Source organism: Archocentrus centrarchus, chromosome 19 (genome assembly GCF_007364275.1).
Source record: "Archocentrus centrarchus isolate MPI-CPG fArcCen1 chromosome 19, fArcCen1, whole genome shotgun sequence".
Taxonomy (NCBI): Eukaryota; Metazoa; Chordata; class Actinopteri; order Cichliformes; family Cichlidae; genus Archocentrus; species Archocentrus centrarchus.
In genome coordinates this window covers 14,972,399-14,988,869 of record NC_044364.1, presented here as the reverse complement: position 1 = coordinate 14,988,869, position 16,471 = coordinate 14,972,399, and the positions used below count along the sequence as shown (strand labels likewise).

The 16,471-nt window shown below is 40.0% G+C and overlaps 1 protein-coding gene across 2 annotated transcripts in view; it reads left to right on the top strand.

Moving 5' to 3' along the window:
* Positions 1-498: 498 nt before the first annotated feature.
* The window catches only part of pax2b (paired box 2b), a 29,813-nt gene continuing 13,840 nt past the window's right edge, over positions 499-16,471 (top strand). For both annotated transcript variants that reach the window (XM_030754717.1, XM_030754718.1), the window contains exons 1-6: positions 499-1,059; positions 2,765-2,930; positions 3,454-3,651; positions 6,688-6,767; positions 6,877-6,996; positions 14,838-15,013. In XM_030754717.1, the coding sequence (XP_030610577.1) occupies positions 1,017-1,059; positions 2,765-2,930; positions 3,454-3,651; positions 6,688-6,767; positions 6,877-6,996; positions 14,838-15,013 (783 nt within the window). In that variant the 5' untranslated portion in view covers positions 499-1,016. The remainder of the gene's footprint in view (positions 1,060-2,764; positions 2,931-3,453; positions 3,652-6,687; positions 6,768-6,876; positions 6,997-14,837; positions 15,014-16,471) is intronic.

Sequence of the window (16,471 nt, the reverse complement as noted above, 5' to 3'; positions counted from 1 at the left end):
AAAGAAAGAAAGAAAGAAAGAAAAAAATAATGAATAGCGGAGCTATTTCCTGGCTTTGAAGAATGGATGGATGTCCGGTATATTCCCAGAAATAGGCTTTTTAGTCCGTTTATTCAAGGGAGAGAGAAAAACAGATGAAAACACATATTTTAAAATATATATATATATCTATTTCATTGATTTAAAACTTCCAGTACGCGATCATATAATTCACCACCGTTGTAATGTCTAATAAACTCTGATATTTGTAACTCGGAACTCCTTATTTATCTCCCTCCCCTTCCTGCAGGTGTGACAGACCCAGAGACCTCCTCATTTGGACCCCCGTTTTTTTGCGTTGGCGAATCACAAAGTGTTGGCATCTATTGCCTTTGTCTGACAAGTCATCCATAGAAGCAAAAGGGGGGTCTGCAGAGGGGAGGTAGGGAGGGGGGGGGGGGGGGGCTGCAGCTTTTAGAACCACAGACACAGAGAGAGGCTTCATTTCCAGCCCAAAGATCCAGCCTAACGCATCCAGCGCGAAAGAGAAACCCCGACGTGTGTGTATGTGTGTGTGTGTATGTGTGTGTGTATACAGGTTCCCTCCGCCGTTTTGACGCGTGAATCAAAGCCACCGGGACTGAGGAGATACCGGGCCCTGCACACTGGAACCTGAACGTTTCGTTTCTGTAAAAGAGACCCAGTTTGCTCGCTGACATGCTGTGAGAATTACCTCTGGTCGCCCCAGGCTTTGAAAAATACCGATAAACTGAACACAGTTCGTGTTACTGAAACAGTCCTTCGGTCATGTTTTGCACCTGCCAGACCTCCGCTGCTGGACGGGACTGTTAAAGAAAAGAAGGGCAACTTTGGGGGGAAGAAGTTGCCATTAGATCGGTTGCTGAAGCGGGGGTGGAGGGGCAAACTTAGTCCCTCCATCGAGTAGAATCACCTTTTTTTCTTCTTCACGTTTTCATTCTTGATAGGAAGGCGAAACGGCGACTTCAGTTGATTATCTCTCTTTCCTTTGCTATCCAATGGATATTCACTGCAAAGCAGACCCCTTTACAGCGATGCACCGTAAGTAGCACAACCCGAGTTTCTTTGCCACTGCAGCTTTTGCATGCATGCGGATAAAATAATAGGAAATATAATATTTCTGCACAGCACAAAGGCTCGCAGCGCCCAGTGTAACAGTTTTGAATGCAACTAACATCTTCGTGCATAAAAAAAAAAAAAGAGACAATTACCATCTGATAAACGGACGAGCAGAGCCGAATAAGGAATCATAAGACTGACAGTGCAATAAATAATATTTCAAACAAATTTCACACCTTATCGCATGTGTGCGAATTCCAACCTTGTGAAATGTTCTTGCAGCTTCACACACTGCGGGAATTCAACTTTTCATAGTAAACAAAGAACATGCGTTGGCAGGTACTCTGTAATTTACACGTGTATCACCACGTAGCTTCCCGCGCAGCGCGCGCGTGTGTAGGCCTAATAAGTCAGGACATATTACACATCTATTACTCAAATTATCCAGCTAACGACAAGCTCTGTGTGTACCACATTATACTCAACATGCAGTGTGGTTTACTTGTAATTTGGCGAATGTCTGTGAATTATTAATAATCTCTTCGTTTACCAAATAATATGTAATATGAGTAATCAAAGCTTGTTCAATTATTTAAAATTAGCATAGAGGAAATGAACTAGCTCGTAACTTAGTAGCCAAAATGATCCGTGGAGTTGCTAAAAAAAAATATAATATATATATATATATATATATATATATATATATATATATATATATATATATATATATATATATATATATATATATATATATATATATATATCACGTTTAAGTTTCGACAGTGTGAAACTTTCCTGGAGTGGCAAATTATTATTTTGAAATTAACCTGAGGAAATACATTTCTGTTAGGAGAAGGCTTGCAGATTCAATTTGAGGAGTCACAAATTTGAAGTGTCACAAAAAGGACTATTTAAATAAAATTTAAAATATTACAAATGAACACACACGCATTCCAGATATTCTGGTATTCAGCGGGTGAATGTCATATTGATTGCATTTTTACTTGAAAATATTTTTTTGTTTATTAATCTTAGTTTTAAAAAGTGAATGTTTGGGATTAATTTCTTTTATTAACTCACTGTGACTGGGTAAAAATAGAGCAAACAATATTCACCAAAATAATAATTATAAAAAATAGAATTTAGCTTAAATGTCCGTTTTTATTTTGTGAAAATACATGGATAAATGAAATATATGTTTCATTGTGTACATTTTCATCTGGATGGCAGCTTTGCTGTGTTGTGATTATGTCCACCTCTTGTTTGCTTTAAAATCTCTAACACTTCAAGCAATCTTTTCTTTCTTTGACTGTTCAGAAAAACGACTATTGTCTGATATAATTATCTGGTTATTTTTGATTAAGCTATTTGAAAAACAAATAAAATTATGGCATCTATGATGGTGATAGGATAACTTTTAATTTCATAAAATTAAAATACAGGCTACATACTCTGTATGCGAAAAAGGAGATTTTTTTTTTTATGTATGTCATTAAAGGTTTCTCATTAATAATAAATACGTGTAGGTCCACCTGTTCACTTGTATTACACACTCTTTTCCCGTCATTTTTTCCCCGATACAATTAAAAATAAATAAATAAATACTCACCTGCCTGGACCTTCCTCTCTCTTACGACCTTATGTAATGTTACGTCTGTTTGTGGTGCTGCTGTTGTATCCCACGTAGGGCACGGAGGTGTGAACCAGCTCGGCGGGGTGTTTGTGAACGGCAGACCCCTCCCGGACGTGGTGAGACAGCGGATAGTGGAGCTGGCCCACCAGGGCGTCCGGCCCTGCGACATCTCCAGACAGCTGCGGGTCAGTCACGGCTGCGTCAGCAAGATCCTGGGCAGGTAGGGGAAAACTCAGCCCTGCATTCAACCAGGCAGACTTTCTTGAGAGGAGAATAAGTAACACAGGTGTAAACTCTAGTGAGGGGAGAGAGAGTTGGAACACACTAAACTCAGCATTGATTTTTTTTGTTTGTTTTGTTTTTTTAGGTATATTTTAATAATTTTGAAGTATAAATGAAAACTGCCTTTGAGTAATTAGTAGCCAATTAGTTTAGGTGACTTAGGTGATTTGTTCGTTTAGTGTCCACTGAAAACATTTGAAAACAGAATTCCATTTTATTCATTCGGTTTGGTGCTACTTATTTTTCTTAAGAGAACAATTAAAGCTTAAAGTTTGTTTTTTAAGAAGTTAAAATTTTGACATTCTCTTAAAAAAAAACAAAAAACAAATGCAATCCTCCTTTAAACAGTACGACTTGTGTAACTAGGTGTAGCCCCGTCCGTTTAAAGGGTATTATTGTTAATATTAGATTTAAATATATTACGTTTTCACGGTCTCATTTGAGAATACGATGTTTTGCAGATACTACGAGACTGGCAGCATCAAACCAGGGGTGATTGGTGGGTCTAAACCCAAAGTAGCCACGCCAAAGGTTGTGGAAAAAATAGCAGACTACAAAAGACAAAACCCAACCATGTTTGCCTGGGAGATCAGAGACAGACTTCTGGCAGAGGGCATCTGCGACAATGACACAGTTCCCAGCGTCTCATCCATTAACAGGTAGGGGAAAATGTAAATTATAGAGTGATTTACAAATAAATACACAATTTGGATTTTTTGTTTTCCTTTGTGAATGTAGTTTAGGCAACGGGCTGCCGGATGTAAACACTTTAATGAAGAGGGCCGGCAGGGCGCAAATTGAAAATCATTTATCACTGTACGTCTGTGCTAAGCGCACCACCCACTGCAGAATATTGTTTGACCAACTTCTTGCTGCCCGGCACGCCGAGGCTGCCTGCGGTCTCAGAGGTGCAATTCAATCTTTCAGACCAAACTCCCTCAACAATCAGCAGTACATCCAGGACTGAGTGAATCTGTCGAGATGAAAACCGATCAATATTCGGTGACCAGATCCCGTGGCGCTATAAAGAAGGCCAATTTTCTTTAGCACATCTAATGTGCCGGAGCTGCTGCACAGAGAAAGCAACCCGGGCTTTTTCAGCAAGATGTTATTTTGAAAAGCGTTGCTTCTTATTGGCATATTGTTGCATAATAATAATAATTATTATAATTATATATATATATATATATATATATATATATATATATATATATATATATATATATATATATATATATATATATATATATATATATATATATATATATATATATATAAATGGTGGCATTAAATTGTCTTTCTTCAGGTCAAGCACAATTATCCCTAAATCTTCATTTCTTTTATAAAGAATAATAATAAAAAAAAAAAACAGCTCCCAGTCACAGCCTGTATTTTGAAAATGACAGTTAGAGCAGGGCCCAGGACATCCCCACTACCACCTCACCCTTCCTTACCCTGCCCCCTCCAACCCACCACCACCAGAGATCCCTGGTGATGAACTTTGGTTAAGAGGCACTGTTCCATAGAGCCAGCATCAGCATTACATTTTAATGAGCTGATGGGAGAGCACGGACAGCTCCACACAAGACATCTTTTAAATAGAGAAAAGGCTGAAGAAAATTCATTTCATGCTTCGTGGCTGCTTAAAAAGCCCCATTTAAGGAGGCTCAGACACATGTATGTGATAAATTCAAAATGTACATTAATATCATTAAAAGAGCCCTATAAAGTTTTTCAATTCCAATTAAAGCTTTCTATTTTGGAAGGAAGCTGAAGGGGGGGGGGGGGGGGGGGGGGGGGGGGGGGTGCTTATGTGTCTTTGTTTATGTGGGAAATTATAATGTGAATCCAAAGAGCCATAATTCTATCAGCCAAATATGAGAGCTACTTTGAATTTCTATTATGGCTTAATGCCGTATTTCTACTATGGCTTAATACTGAATGTATTTTTTAGGAGAACTAAAGTAAGATTTCAGTGTCTTGCTCTCTACTCAGTGTCACACACATATAAACAAGAAAAAAAAAACTACACAAGTATTTGGTTTGAATTAGCTTCAGCTAAATATTTTAACATAACAATGAAATTTTATCAATGAAAACATCCTTAGTGGTTCACTCACGTGCAGACTCTGTTGCAGTTAAGACTACCCCATATTCTTAAAAATCCCTAGAACAAATAAAACGGTAAATTTCATCTGAATAAATATCAAGAGAAGTTTGTACTTAAGAAGCTTAAAAGGGGGCTTCCCCAGTTAAGATGTAGAAAAAAAAACAAAAAAAAAAAACAAGGCCACAGTCAGAGTCTTTTCCAGCTGGATGGTTGTGAGTGGGGCCAGTTGTGGGTTTCTGTGGCAGACAGTCTGACCTCAGGACTTGTGACAAAGGGGATGCTTGATTTAAACACCTTTCCCTTGTGCATGCATTATTAAATGCTACAGAGATAGTGTTGTACTGTGCGTCAGGGCCACCACAACCAACAAGTAAGGCTACCTTGGTGCTAGACATAAAAAAAGGTCTTCAATGGCGCTCGATACTATTGATTCAGGAGTAAAGCAATTTTAATATCTCTTCAGGGGATTTTCAGCAACAGCCAGGTCATTAATTCATTCTCCCAAATTGCTTATTCAATATCAAGAACACGGATACCAAATAAAGTCTTTGAATTTATGTAGCACACACAAGTCAAGGGGTCGAATAACTGTTATGGGGAGAAGTGAAAAAAATTAAAACATCAATATGCGCTCTCTGGAAAGGCTTGTTGTTAGGTAGCTTTGCCTCCGAGGGGAGATTTCTTTGTTTTTGTTTTTTGTTTTTTTTATTTGTGACAGTGTCAGATTAATTTCTCTGAACCCTTCTGGCTCCTACAGTAACATCAATATCCAAAAGACCTGGTGAGTGTCTGGATATTATGGAAGACAAAAATAAAAAGAGAGCACTATTTCTGGTTCTGAATTCTAATCTGCATGGCCACAAATGAGCGATAAGAACAAAAGAACAAAATCTAAAAGGCTATTTGTTCCACGTTTTTTTTTTTAGTACTTTTAAATGGTTCTTGTGGCATACATGATGAATAGTTTTAAAGTTTACAAATTATTGTGACAGCTCCCTTTCTCCCAAGTTGCCATTCAGATTAAAGGAATCTAATGCTGGCGTAAGCTTGTGCAAGGCAATAAGGAACTATTGCTTTCCTGTCACATATAATTTATAGCTTTCTATTTGCATCTGTTTGCCCGTGTGACTAATCCCCAACTTTTTCTCCCCAAGCCCCGATCAATACAACCTCATCCGCATTGGCACATGGGGGCTGGTGGTTCTACGGAGATGTTTGATCTGGGAGGCAAAGGGGGCTGCTATAGGGCTGTGATCGGCCCAGTGAAACCCCCTTCACAGTGGGAGAGAGAGAGAGAGTGCTGATTAGTGTGGGCCAGGTAGAGTCAGTGAAGCTGATCATTGAGGTGAATTGATGTGATTTCATGCTTTGTTTGCAAGATCACTCAGACCAAAAGTGCAATGAAGACTTTTCTTCAGACTCACCTTTAAGGTAGAACCACTGAGCAGATCCCGCCTTGTGTATGAGTTACATTTGATAGCTTAATCACACAATATCTCTATAGTAACAACTGTGACTGAACTGTATGCAATGATAGTTGTCATAAAAAAAGACCAGTGACATGTGCGTTCCTGTTGCTCCTCAGGATCATCCGAACAAAAGTCCAGCAGCCTTTCCATCCATCTCCTGATGGGACATCTCTGTCAACACCAGGCCATACAATTGGTAATACTGCAGCTCCAGCACATGCTATATATATATATATATATATATATATATATACGTCTTAACTATAACATACGAGTTGGCTGATTTTTTTCTGTCTCTTTCCCAGTACCAAGCACAGCCTCTCCACCTGTAACCAGCGCCTCCAACGACCCTGCAGGATCCTACTCCATCAATGGAATTCTGGGTATTCCACGATCCAATGGTGAAAAGAGGAAAAGAGATGAAGGTAAGAGAGATTTTCTACTTTTAATAGAAAATTTTTTTTTTTAAAAAGACAAAAGCTCAGGAGAAATTTTTTTTTTTTAAATAACAGGTTTACAGCTTGATACTATAAAATCCTCTGAGCTGAACATGCAATTACAGCATTAAAACCTGCTTCAGTTCCAGTAGATGACCCTTATAAAACACCTAAGTCTGAACTCTGTTACACTGCTGTGTCAACCTGCCAAGGAGTCTTTTGATTTGAAGACACGACCTCCGCTGTTGTCTCCTGCAATTAATCTTTATGGAAGTGATTAAAGGGCTTTAGATAATTACATGTCAAGATGATGTAGCCAACCACCCAGGTCAGTCAAGAAAGCAGCCATAGCTCTGTGGAGGGCTTGTGGTTTTTTTTTTTTTTTTTTTTAGAACAAAAGTGGCTCTGCTTCTGCTGCTGAAGTCGTAGGTTAGTGGATGTAAGGGGGCCTGAGGCGATATAGATTATTAGTTCTGTAAGCAATAGGCTTCCTTAATGTCACTACATAAGAAGCTGATGAGAATAGCTAAACAGATGCACTTATGTTACAAGGCGTGTATGGGTATGGAGGGATGATGTTGCTGCTGAAAAGGGGCAGTTATCTCAAACAGGGTTGGGAATGAGTGCCTTATTTCTGCAGTGCTCTGGAATGAGAGCTAATCAGAGCGCGGCAGCAGTTTACATAGCGTCTTCTTTGTTCTGGCGTTTGTTGAGAAGCACAGGGGTTTGCGGGATATTGAGTGGAATTGATGTTTTATGTGCGTGCAGGGAGGGAGGGATGACTAATGACCTGTCAGAGGTAGATTTCCTGGCAAAGATATAAAAACCAGCATGACGTGGACATGGCAAATGACATAATCAAGTCTTTCCCTGTAAGAGATGCAATCGCGGAGGCATAATGCAAACGTCTGGTATTTTCAAGGGTTCATTTTCAGTCATTCGAGGACCTCTCATATTAGCCGGGGTGTAATGTCTAGTCTCTGAATGATAGAATGCACACATTTCTATGCAGATTGCTACTGAAGGGCAAAGAGGTATTAAAGGGCATGGAGAGGAATAAGGTATGTGTGTGGGAGAAGGAGAGCTGGCCTGTTTTGTGGAGGTCTTCCAGGTGACAGCGCCATGTTTCTATGGCTATTCAGTCTCAAATGATTCCCCTGATGTGCTGCCATTTCTGTGATTTAGGTGCTCGTCCAGCATTACAAAGAAAGAGAAGAAAGCTGCATGTGTGTGCTCGGATGTGTGTGCCTGTATGTGTGCGTGCGTGTTTAAGTCAGAGTAGGGCTTGTACTGACAGCGGTGGTGGAGCTTTGGTTCTTATATACTCTCTCAAAACCCAGCTGGTGCCTACCTGAAACTACAGGGTCATGGATAATTTATGTCTCCAAAACATAAAACCTTAGGCCTTTGGCCACACACACAGCTGCAAAAGCAATGTCTTGCCTCAAGCCACAGTTTGTAAGAATAGTATATTACATATGATGTTACCCTGTAGACACAATTGTCCTGTTGCTGTCTTCCCTTAAAGTGCACTTTACCAAACAAAAAGATTTTGCTGCCGGTAGCTTGAACTGTCCATTGTAAGAGGGCTCTAGCTACAGTTATGCCATGTTACCTGCATGATGAGGAATGCAAAGATTTTTGCTTTTATAATAAATGGCCAAATTTGAGCCACTGAGTAAATTTGAGTCACGGTGTAAATAATGAATGCTTTTATTCTGACATCTGGGCTGCAACTCCTGTCCTTACTTGTGGTTTAAGAGCTCAATATTGCCATGCAACAATATTTTTAGGGGTGCATTTTTGAAAATAAATCATTTAGACATGATGTAGATTCTATTGAAATCATATTTAAGCAGTGGTTGCAGCATTTGTGTGTATATATTATATTTCAAACAAGGCAAACATTTTAGATATTAGAAAGCTATTGCTGCTATTGGAGTGCTTCATTGTTGTTTTGGGTTCAAAGCAGATTTTTTTTCTGTGTTTCAGCAATGCCTTGTTTGCTATTCAGACATATCTTCCTTCACTCAGTAGGCAGTAGTCTATACTGGGTTAATGCTTGGATTAAATTTCCTCACAGCACAGTAGCAAGCCTGAGCCCTATTTAACTTGGTAAGCCTCATGATTATTATGGCACAAGCAGTCATTATCAAGGGTTGAAAACATGAACAAAAATGAGAGAAGGAAAGGAGGAGAAGGGTTAGGGAGGGGAGGCAGTGTGCAACACAAGCCCCGGTGAAATGGATTGGCTGTGTAGCCCAGAGTATTTGTTTTAGGCAGTAGCTGTGGCTCTCTGCCAAGCCGGCAGACAGCTCCTAAGTTTCCAAGTCAGCAGTGCCCTTAAAAAAGGTTCCCCCATTACAGGCGGGATGTAGAGATAATGTAGTGTGACACACGTTATGTACACTGGGTCTCGGCAAGAGGAGCTTCAGGGACACAGGTGTCATAAGAGCCATTAATCTGCTATTGTCACGTGTTATTACAAATTAAAAGTAGCATGTTACACTTGGCAGCCATTGTTGCAGACGGACAGGGTGTGGGAGAGAGAGGGAGGGAGGGAGCACGAGCTAGACCCCAGGAGATGGTGTCTTTGGTGACCACGGCTGTCTGCACGTTTTACAAATTGACATATATTAGAAATCGCAATTCTGCAGAGAAAAGCTATTACCTCACAGATTAACATCCAAGTACCCCGCCACCCGCCTCACCCCTGCATCCCAGCTCAAAAACCCCCACCGCTTCTGACACTGTGGGCTCCAGAAAAGACAAAAGAGAAGCTGCTTCTCCCAGAGTGAAATGAAACCAGTTTGGATATTTAAGCCCAAATTTGCTTTTAGTGATGTTTTTTTTTTAAATGTTATTAGTGAATGTGTGAAAGAGCTGAACTGACTTAAGAAGACAACTTGGAGGTCTGTTGATAACAGGCCGTGTCCATGAAGTGTGTCCGGTCCTTTAAAGCAATATCATATGTCCTTTCAAAGTGGCTCACCAATTGCACAATCAGACCAGCAGACAATTGTTAATTTCAGCCATTCTATGCGCTTTCTTGCTTTTTGTTGGGCTTTCTTTTTGATTTATGAAAGAAATACCAAGAGAGAAATTTCATGATAAGATGATCATCATATATTTCAAAACCCAACAACAATAGCCAGTGGCAGTCAGAATGGATGTGATTCTGTGCTTCAGTAGCTGTTGAATTAATTATTTCTCATCTCTGAGTGTCATGAGGACTGAACTGATGCGTGTGGATGGAGATGAGTGATGGAGCGGGCCGCCGTCACACCCTGCTCTGTGTATCAGCATCTGTTTTGGGAGAGAGGAAGAATCAACACAGGAACTGGGAGTGCAGCAAAATGTCAGCACCGAAGTGTAACCTCCGAATTAGATTAATAAAGCCTTTAAAAGCTTGGCAACATCACAGCAAATTAATGGCCAACAGTAAGTGATATTAGACATATCCAAACTCCCAGGAGTAATCATATTTTTTTTTGCAAGTAATCAATTAGAGAATGTTTGGTTCATAAAATGTGAGATAATATTTTTAAAAATGGCTTTAAAGTTTCTTAAAGACCAAAAACTTCCTATTAGACTGATATGAAACAGAGAAAAGCAGCAAAGTTTCACATTAGAGAAGCTGCAAGTGCTTGATTAAGTATCAAAATTACATTTTTATTACTCTACACAATTTTTTATATGTACAGATACATAGTAACACGGCAGAAACATATGACATTCAGAAGACAGTATTTCATTTATGTTTACATAATCAGAATAATCAATTAGCAACCCCAAATCCAACTGAGTCCATCCAATTTGATGCAAACGAGTTTTAATTTGATTTCATTTAGCCAAGAATTGAATCAGGCGGGGAAATTATAGAGGTATATTATTGTGAAATACATCAAAATGTGCTGAGAGAACAAGCCCGTATGTATGTTGACATGTTATTTAAACAAGAAGCAGAATGGGTGGGAGTAAAGTTGAGAGGGGGGGCAAAGCTCATTCATTTGAGGAAGTCTTTCATGACCTCAAGGTGCCAGCTCGACTCCCCGTGCCTCAAACAAGTACTTTGAAACTCAATTTTGATTGCATGAAAGCGTTTTAACTTTTATTCTGAAACCGCTCTCTTCCTCTAAGAAAAACTGCTATTCATACTCAGTCTGGACCTCATTTGTGATAATTGTTAGGTTTTTGTTTGGGGTGGGGTGTGTGGGGGGGTTGGGGGGGCTGTCACTCAGACCCACTTCAGTCAAGTAGTGCACTGGCTCCTGCTAGGGGTCATGCCCTCTGGGTGCCAATCCCGCAGAGAGGAGCCTGCTTTGTAGAGCTGGTTATCTCATCTGATAGAGACTACTCCCTTGTTACCAGAGTGTTAATACAGACCGATGTCAAGATGAATATCTTCAGTGCCAGGATTGATCAATAAGTGACCACAGAGCAGGACAAGCAACAACAAAGCCACTGTGGTCAAAGAGTGTTATCGCTGCAGCCGATTCGGAAATGTCCAGATGATGAGTCTGACTTTCTGTAGTGATTATGAGGTACTTCCACAAACTGACATACATTTTTTTTTAGTACTTAAGCAAAATGTTAAAGTTACAAAAGTTAATATTTATAAAGTCAAACAATTGGCTTTTCCAGTACTGTGTGGATAAGGCTTGGTCAAATTTAACTGACAGTGGCTTCCGCTGGCCAGCACACTAAACTAGTTAGGCAGCATTCAGTCAGATGCAACCACCATTTATGAAATTATAAATTAAAATACCAAAGAGCTTAATTATTTTTTCCATACTTTCCAGTATTGCCTTCAGGTTTGACTTAAAATAACTACCTTGTTGCAGTTAAGTAACCTTTGTCATGGATTTTAATAACAACAAAATGAGTAATAAGGTGCAGGAACAATCACAGTCATGGTTAAAAAACATGTTCCCTAGAAAAAGTAAAGAGGTTTTGTTGACATTTTGTTGGTCTATAATGATATAATTGTACTCTGTTTTTTTCTCCTGTTGCACAGGAGTCATAATTCACTGAAGATTTTATCACTTGAAGGTGAATGTTATGTTCTTTTCAGCCTTTGATGTTTTCTTGGGAAGACAGTCTCCAAACTGTTTAAATGTATGCTTGAAGAATCATAATTACACAGCTTCACAAATGGTCTTAAGAGAGTCATCCTCTTCACCAAAACACTACCTCTGCTGATTTGTCAGAAGAGAATCAGTAGCAGGGAGGGCAGATGGCACTGAGTGGGAGGAAGAGTGTGTAGGTTGACCCAGGATGGTTTGTCTTGCGTGTGGGAAGTGTATTCCACACTGGTGAATGACAAATATAGTTGGGGTATTGATCAGGGTGTTGTGGCTCAGGCTCACTGATGGAAAGTAATTAATGACTCTATTTGCTTTGGTAGCAAAGAGAACAACTGGGTTTGATAAAGTGCCTTAATGTCTGCAATAGCAGGTGAGAATATTCACCTGAATGTGCCAAAGTGCCAGTACAGGAAAAAAAAAAAAAAAGTAGGATGTTGCTGTACAGAGTCACACCTCGAGGGCTATTGATGCCCACAGGAGAGAAAAAAGTCATTTCTGATGCTGTTGTGCTGATTTTATTTCACTAAAATTCAACTTGGCTACCAAAGTGAAGCATTAAACCAATGAAAAGCTATGTAATGTTTTAAGATTTTACCTTTTCCCTGAATATAAAATACTGAAGTAGCAGCAAGACATAAGCCATTGGTTTGTGGACTCCTGGTTTAATAGCTCAACTTCAACATTTTGATTAGGACATCTTGCATTTTCAAAATGGGACTGAGAACAAAAACTCATTAGGAAAGTATTTGATGAGGTCATTTTTTTCATATACACTTAAATTCACTTAAACTGTATTAGACTTCCTTTTGCAAGCAGAAAAGTTGCCAATCTAAGGCACTTCCTCACTGGTTTTACTTTTCAGACCTGGGGGCTGCGTCTATCTTCGGTATAGAGTCTTTGGGGCAGAATCAGGCTAGCTATTTCTACTTCTAGCCTGGTTCTGTGAAGCTAAAGCTCATAGCCTCTGAATTTATATTCAGGCTTTAGTAATGGCACTGGAATGGATTACATTCACCATTTGAAACAGCAGTCTATCATGTTAAATTCAGCCACCTCAAACTTCTGCCTTTGTAGACTACAAAATATATCACCTAGTTTTCCCCTTTGTCACAGTACCATTATAATTACTGTGGCTGCTTTGTCACTCAATTAATTACACAACTAAATTCATTTTAGGGCACTTGCTGTAAAGGGTGATGCTGCTATCCTTTCTTTGCAGATACCTTCAGCATATTAGCTCATTCTTTGAAGGGTAAATGATCCACCAAATAATATCTTCAGTACAGCAAAATTATTAGGGTTCCTCACTGTGCAGCTCCTTAAAATCATTTTTATGCATGACAGCATGCAGTATGTGACACTGACTAAGAAGCTCATGACAATATTCGCTTCACAAAACAATACAGCCTATCAGATCTACACGGCCCTTTAAAGAAAGTCCTAATGCATTTATTTTGGGGAGTGAAAATGAAAGTTAACAAGCTATTGTTAGCAAACTTCTATATTACTTGACATTTTTGCAGCTATCAGCACAATTTTGGATTACACACATTTGCACACACCTACTCATACTCTTGTTTAGTGCTCCTTCAGCTCCTCTTTGGAGAGTTGGGTTCATCCTCTGGCCTCAGCCGGTGAAAAAAGGTCAAGCAGCAGAATAGAATGGCAATAACCCTCCCAAATGGTACTATCACACAGACATGATTGATCAATTGAATTCCATGGCAGAGAAAAATGTGGGATTAAGTAGAGTATTATACGCACAATGAGTTGAGGCATGATGTTCATTTCAAGTTCATTTCAGCTCCCTCTTGCCACCAGATCAGGCAATCAATAGCGGCCTTGCATATCATATATCACCACTCTCCCACTGAGGGGAGAACATAATCTGCCGCAAATTTAGAATGACAGATTTGTAAGGGAGCTGAAGCTTTCTGGGATCCGGGGAAGGAGACCTACAGACACAGCCACTGCAGCCAGGAGAGGTGGTGGGGGCAGGGGGTGGGGGTTGAGAAGGGCTGGGAAGAGAAAAAGAGCGGGTGCTATGGAGGGATGGTCTGTGAAGGTTTTAAAGCACTGCACACAAGTAACAACTGGAGAGGCATCCTTCTCCCAACAGTCGAGTAATCAGGTCAGGAGTCGGGAGAAAATTCCCGTGTTTGGAGAGCAGGATGATTGAATGAGACTGTACAATTTTATTCAGCCCCTTGTCCTCCGCTGCTGCTTCCAAATGGAACCACATGCTCACAGAGAATGGAAGCAGTATTGAATTGTGAAAGGGAAATTGTGCTTTTTTTTTTCTTTTTTTTAAAAAGAAAAAGCTGCTCTTGATTTCAGTAACATCAGTAGGATTTTTTGGTGGGGAGAAAAGAAGGAAGAAAAATGCAACCGGCTGAAATGAAAAGGCACTATAATGGGCTTGCTGCTGCTTTCATTAGTACACATGCTTGCCACAACATGTATATATTTGCAAGTGACGGTAATCCATCAATTACCAGAGGGCTTTCAGATCATGATGGTGTTAATACTGTGGAGGGGTGCAGGGAAAAGCCTGTGTAATGCAGCCAGTGGCTCACTACAGCCATTAAGGTACAGAAAAACCTGCACTCCATTTGCCAGATCCCCCACAGAGATGGTACAGAAAAAAAAAAAAAAACATGAGAAGAATATAAAGTGTGTAGCTTGAAGTAAAGGCCAGCTTCCCGGGGTCAGTGTCTCGAATGTTGCTCTTTCTTCTTGTAGATGGTTCAGATGGTTCTGGCCCAAACAGTGATTCTCAGGGTAGTGTGGAGAGTTTACGGAAACACCTGAGGGCAGATGCCTTCACACAGCAGCAGCTGGAAGCATTGGACCGGGTCTTTGAACGCCCCTCGTACCCTGACGTCTTCTCTTCAACGGAACATGTCAAACTAGAACAGGTTAGTGGCACCACACCTCCCCATCTTTGCTTTTTCTTTATTACAGCTCTCAAACTGAGCATGCAGTACTGACTCAAACACAGAAAAAAGGCACCTCTATAACATATATTCCCAAAACCTCTTCTGGAAGTAAAAGCTAATTAAATAAACGTCTGAGATGGCAAAGCTTGGGATTACAGTCCCAGTATGTATAATGCTGGAGGTAACAGTAGGAAAACTCCCACACATTATTGATTTGGTGATGAAAAACACATTCCAAATACCCCCTGTAATTGAGAATAACAGTAAAGCAACAGAAATTAATCAATACCTAGATTTTTTTTCTTCATTTTTGCCATGCTATTCAACTGTTATTTCTTGCTTTTGCTGTTTATTTCCTAATTCTGTGACACATCTTGACGTGCAGTGACTGATGCAGCCTCAAAAGCTGCCTTTATTGTAACATGTGCCCATGAAATAGATGTTTGAAACACTAGCCTCCACCTATTCCTGGTCTTGATATTAAAGCCACACTTGCCATCCATCCTCATTTCAAAAAATTAAGAGGCATTTGGGAAACAGCCACCCCCACGCCAAAACGACAGAAAGAACCCACCACTTATTAAAAGCTCTGGGCTTATTACAATGGATAACCTTTATTTACTTTCATTATACTATTAAACAACAAGAGACTATTAATTTTTCCCACCAAACTACAAGTCAGACCCATAAAGCAAAAGCAGTCACCTAATTGAGTTCATTTTAATTTCTCTCCAATCGGGGCGAATTACGCAGGTGATAAATCAGTGGGACAGGCCTCACCTCCAGAAGAGGGCCTAATTTGCAGCTAATTACAAAACTGATTTCTACTGGAAGATCAATACCAAAACGAATTGGAAATGACTTGCAATCACAAAGAGCGTCAGGGAGAGTATTAAAAAGGCAGAGGGAAAAGGGTTAGACTAGAAAAAGGGGGTGAGTAAGTAAGAAAAAAGAAAGGAGGCCAGGAACAGTCCAGAAAAATCAGCTTTAATTTAATGCAATATTAATCAGAGCACTTTCCCTTTCATGGTGCCTCATGTTTTTTGTTTTTTTTTTTCCTCTGGAAAATGTGTCCCTATTAGCCAGTGTCTGGGTTCTGTAGTGAGGCATTAAAAACCCATTCTGGAGATGCAAAACTCAATGGATTCACCCCTCCCACACTTCTGCTAGCCATTTGGTCATCCTTTTCAGACCTATCTTTTCAGTTTTGCCCCTCCTGCCCTTAATCTGCATGATAAAACGTCTGTTTGGCGTCTGAAGCCTGCGAGAATTGAGGAAAACATCCGACATTGTGCCAGTGAACAGTTGTAGCAGACAATTAGAGTTTATCTGTGATAGTGGCAGACAAGAGCAGGGTCACAGGCGTCCTCCTGTGGGAGTGCGGCCCACCGAGCCACTCACATCGCACTTTGGACAAACATTGTCAACACTCAGACT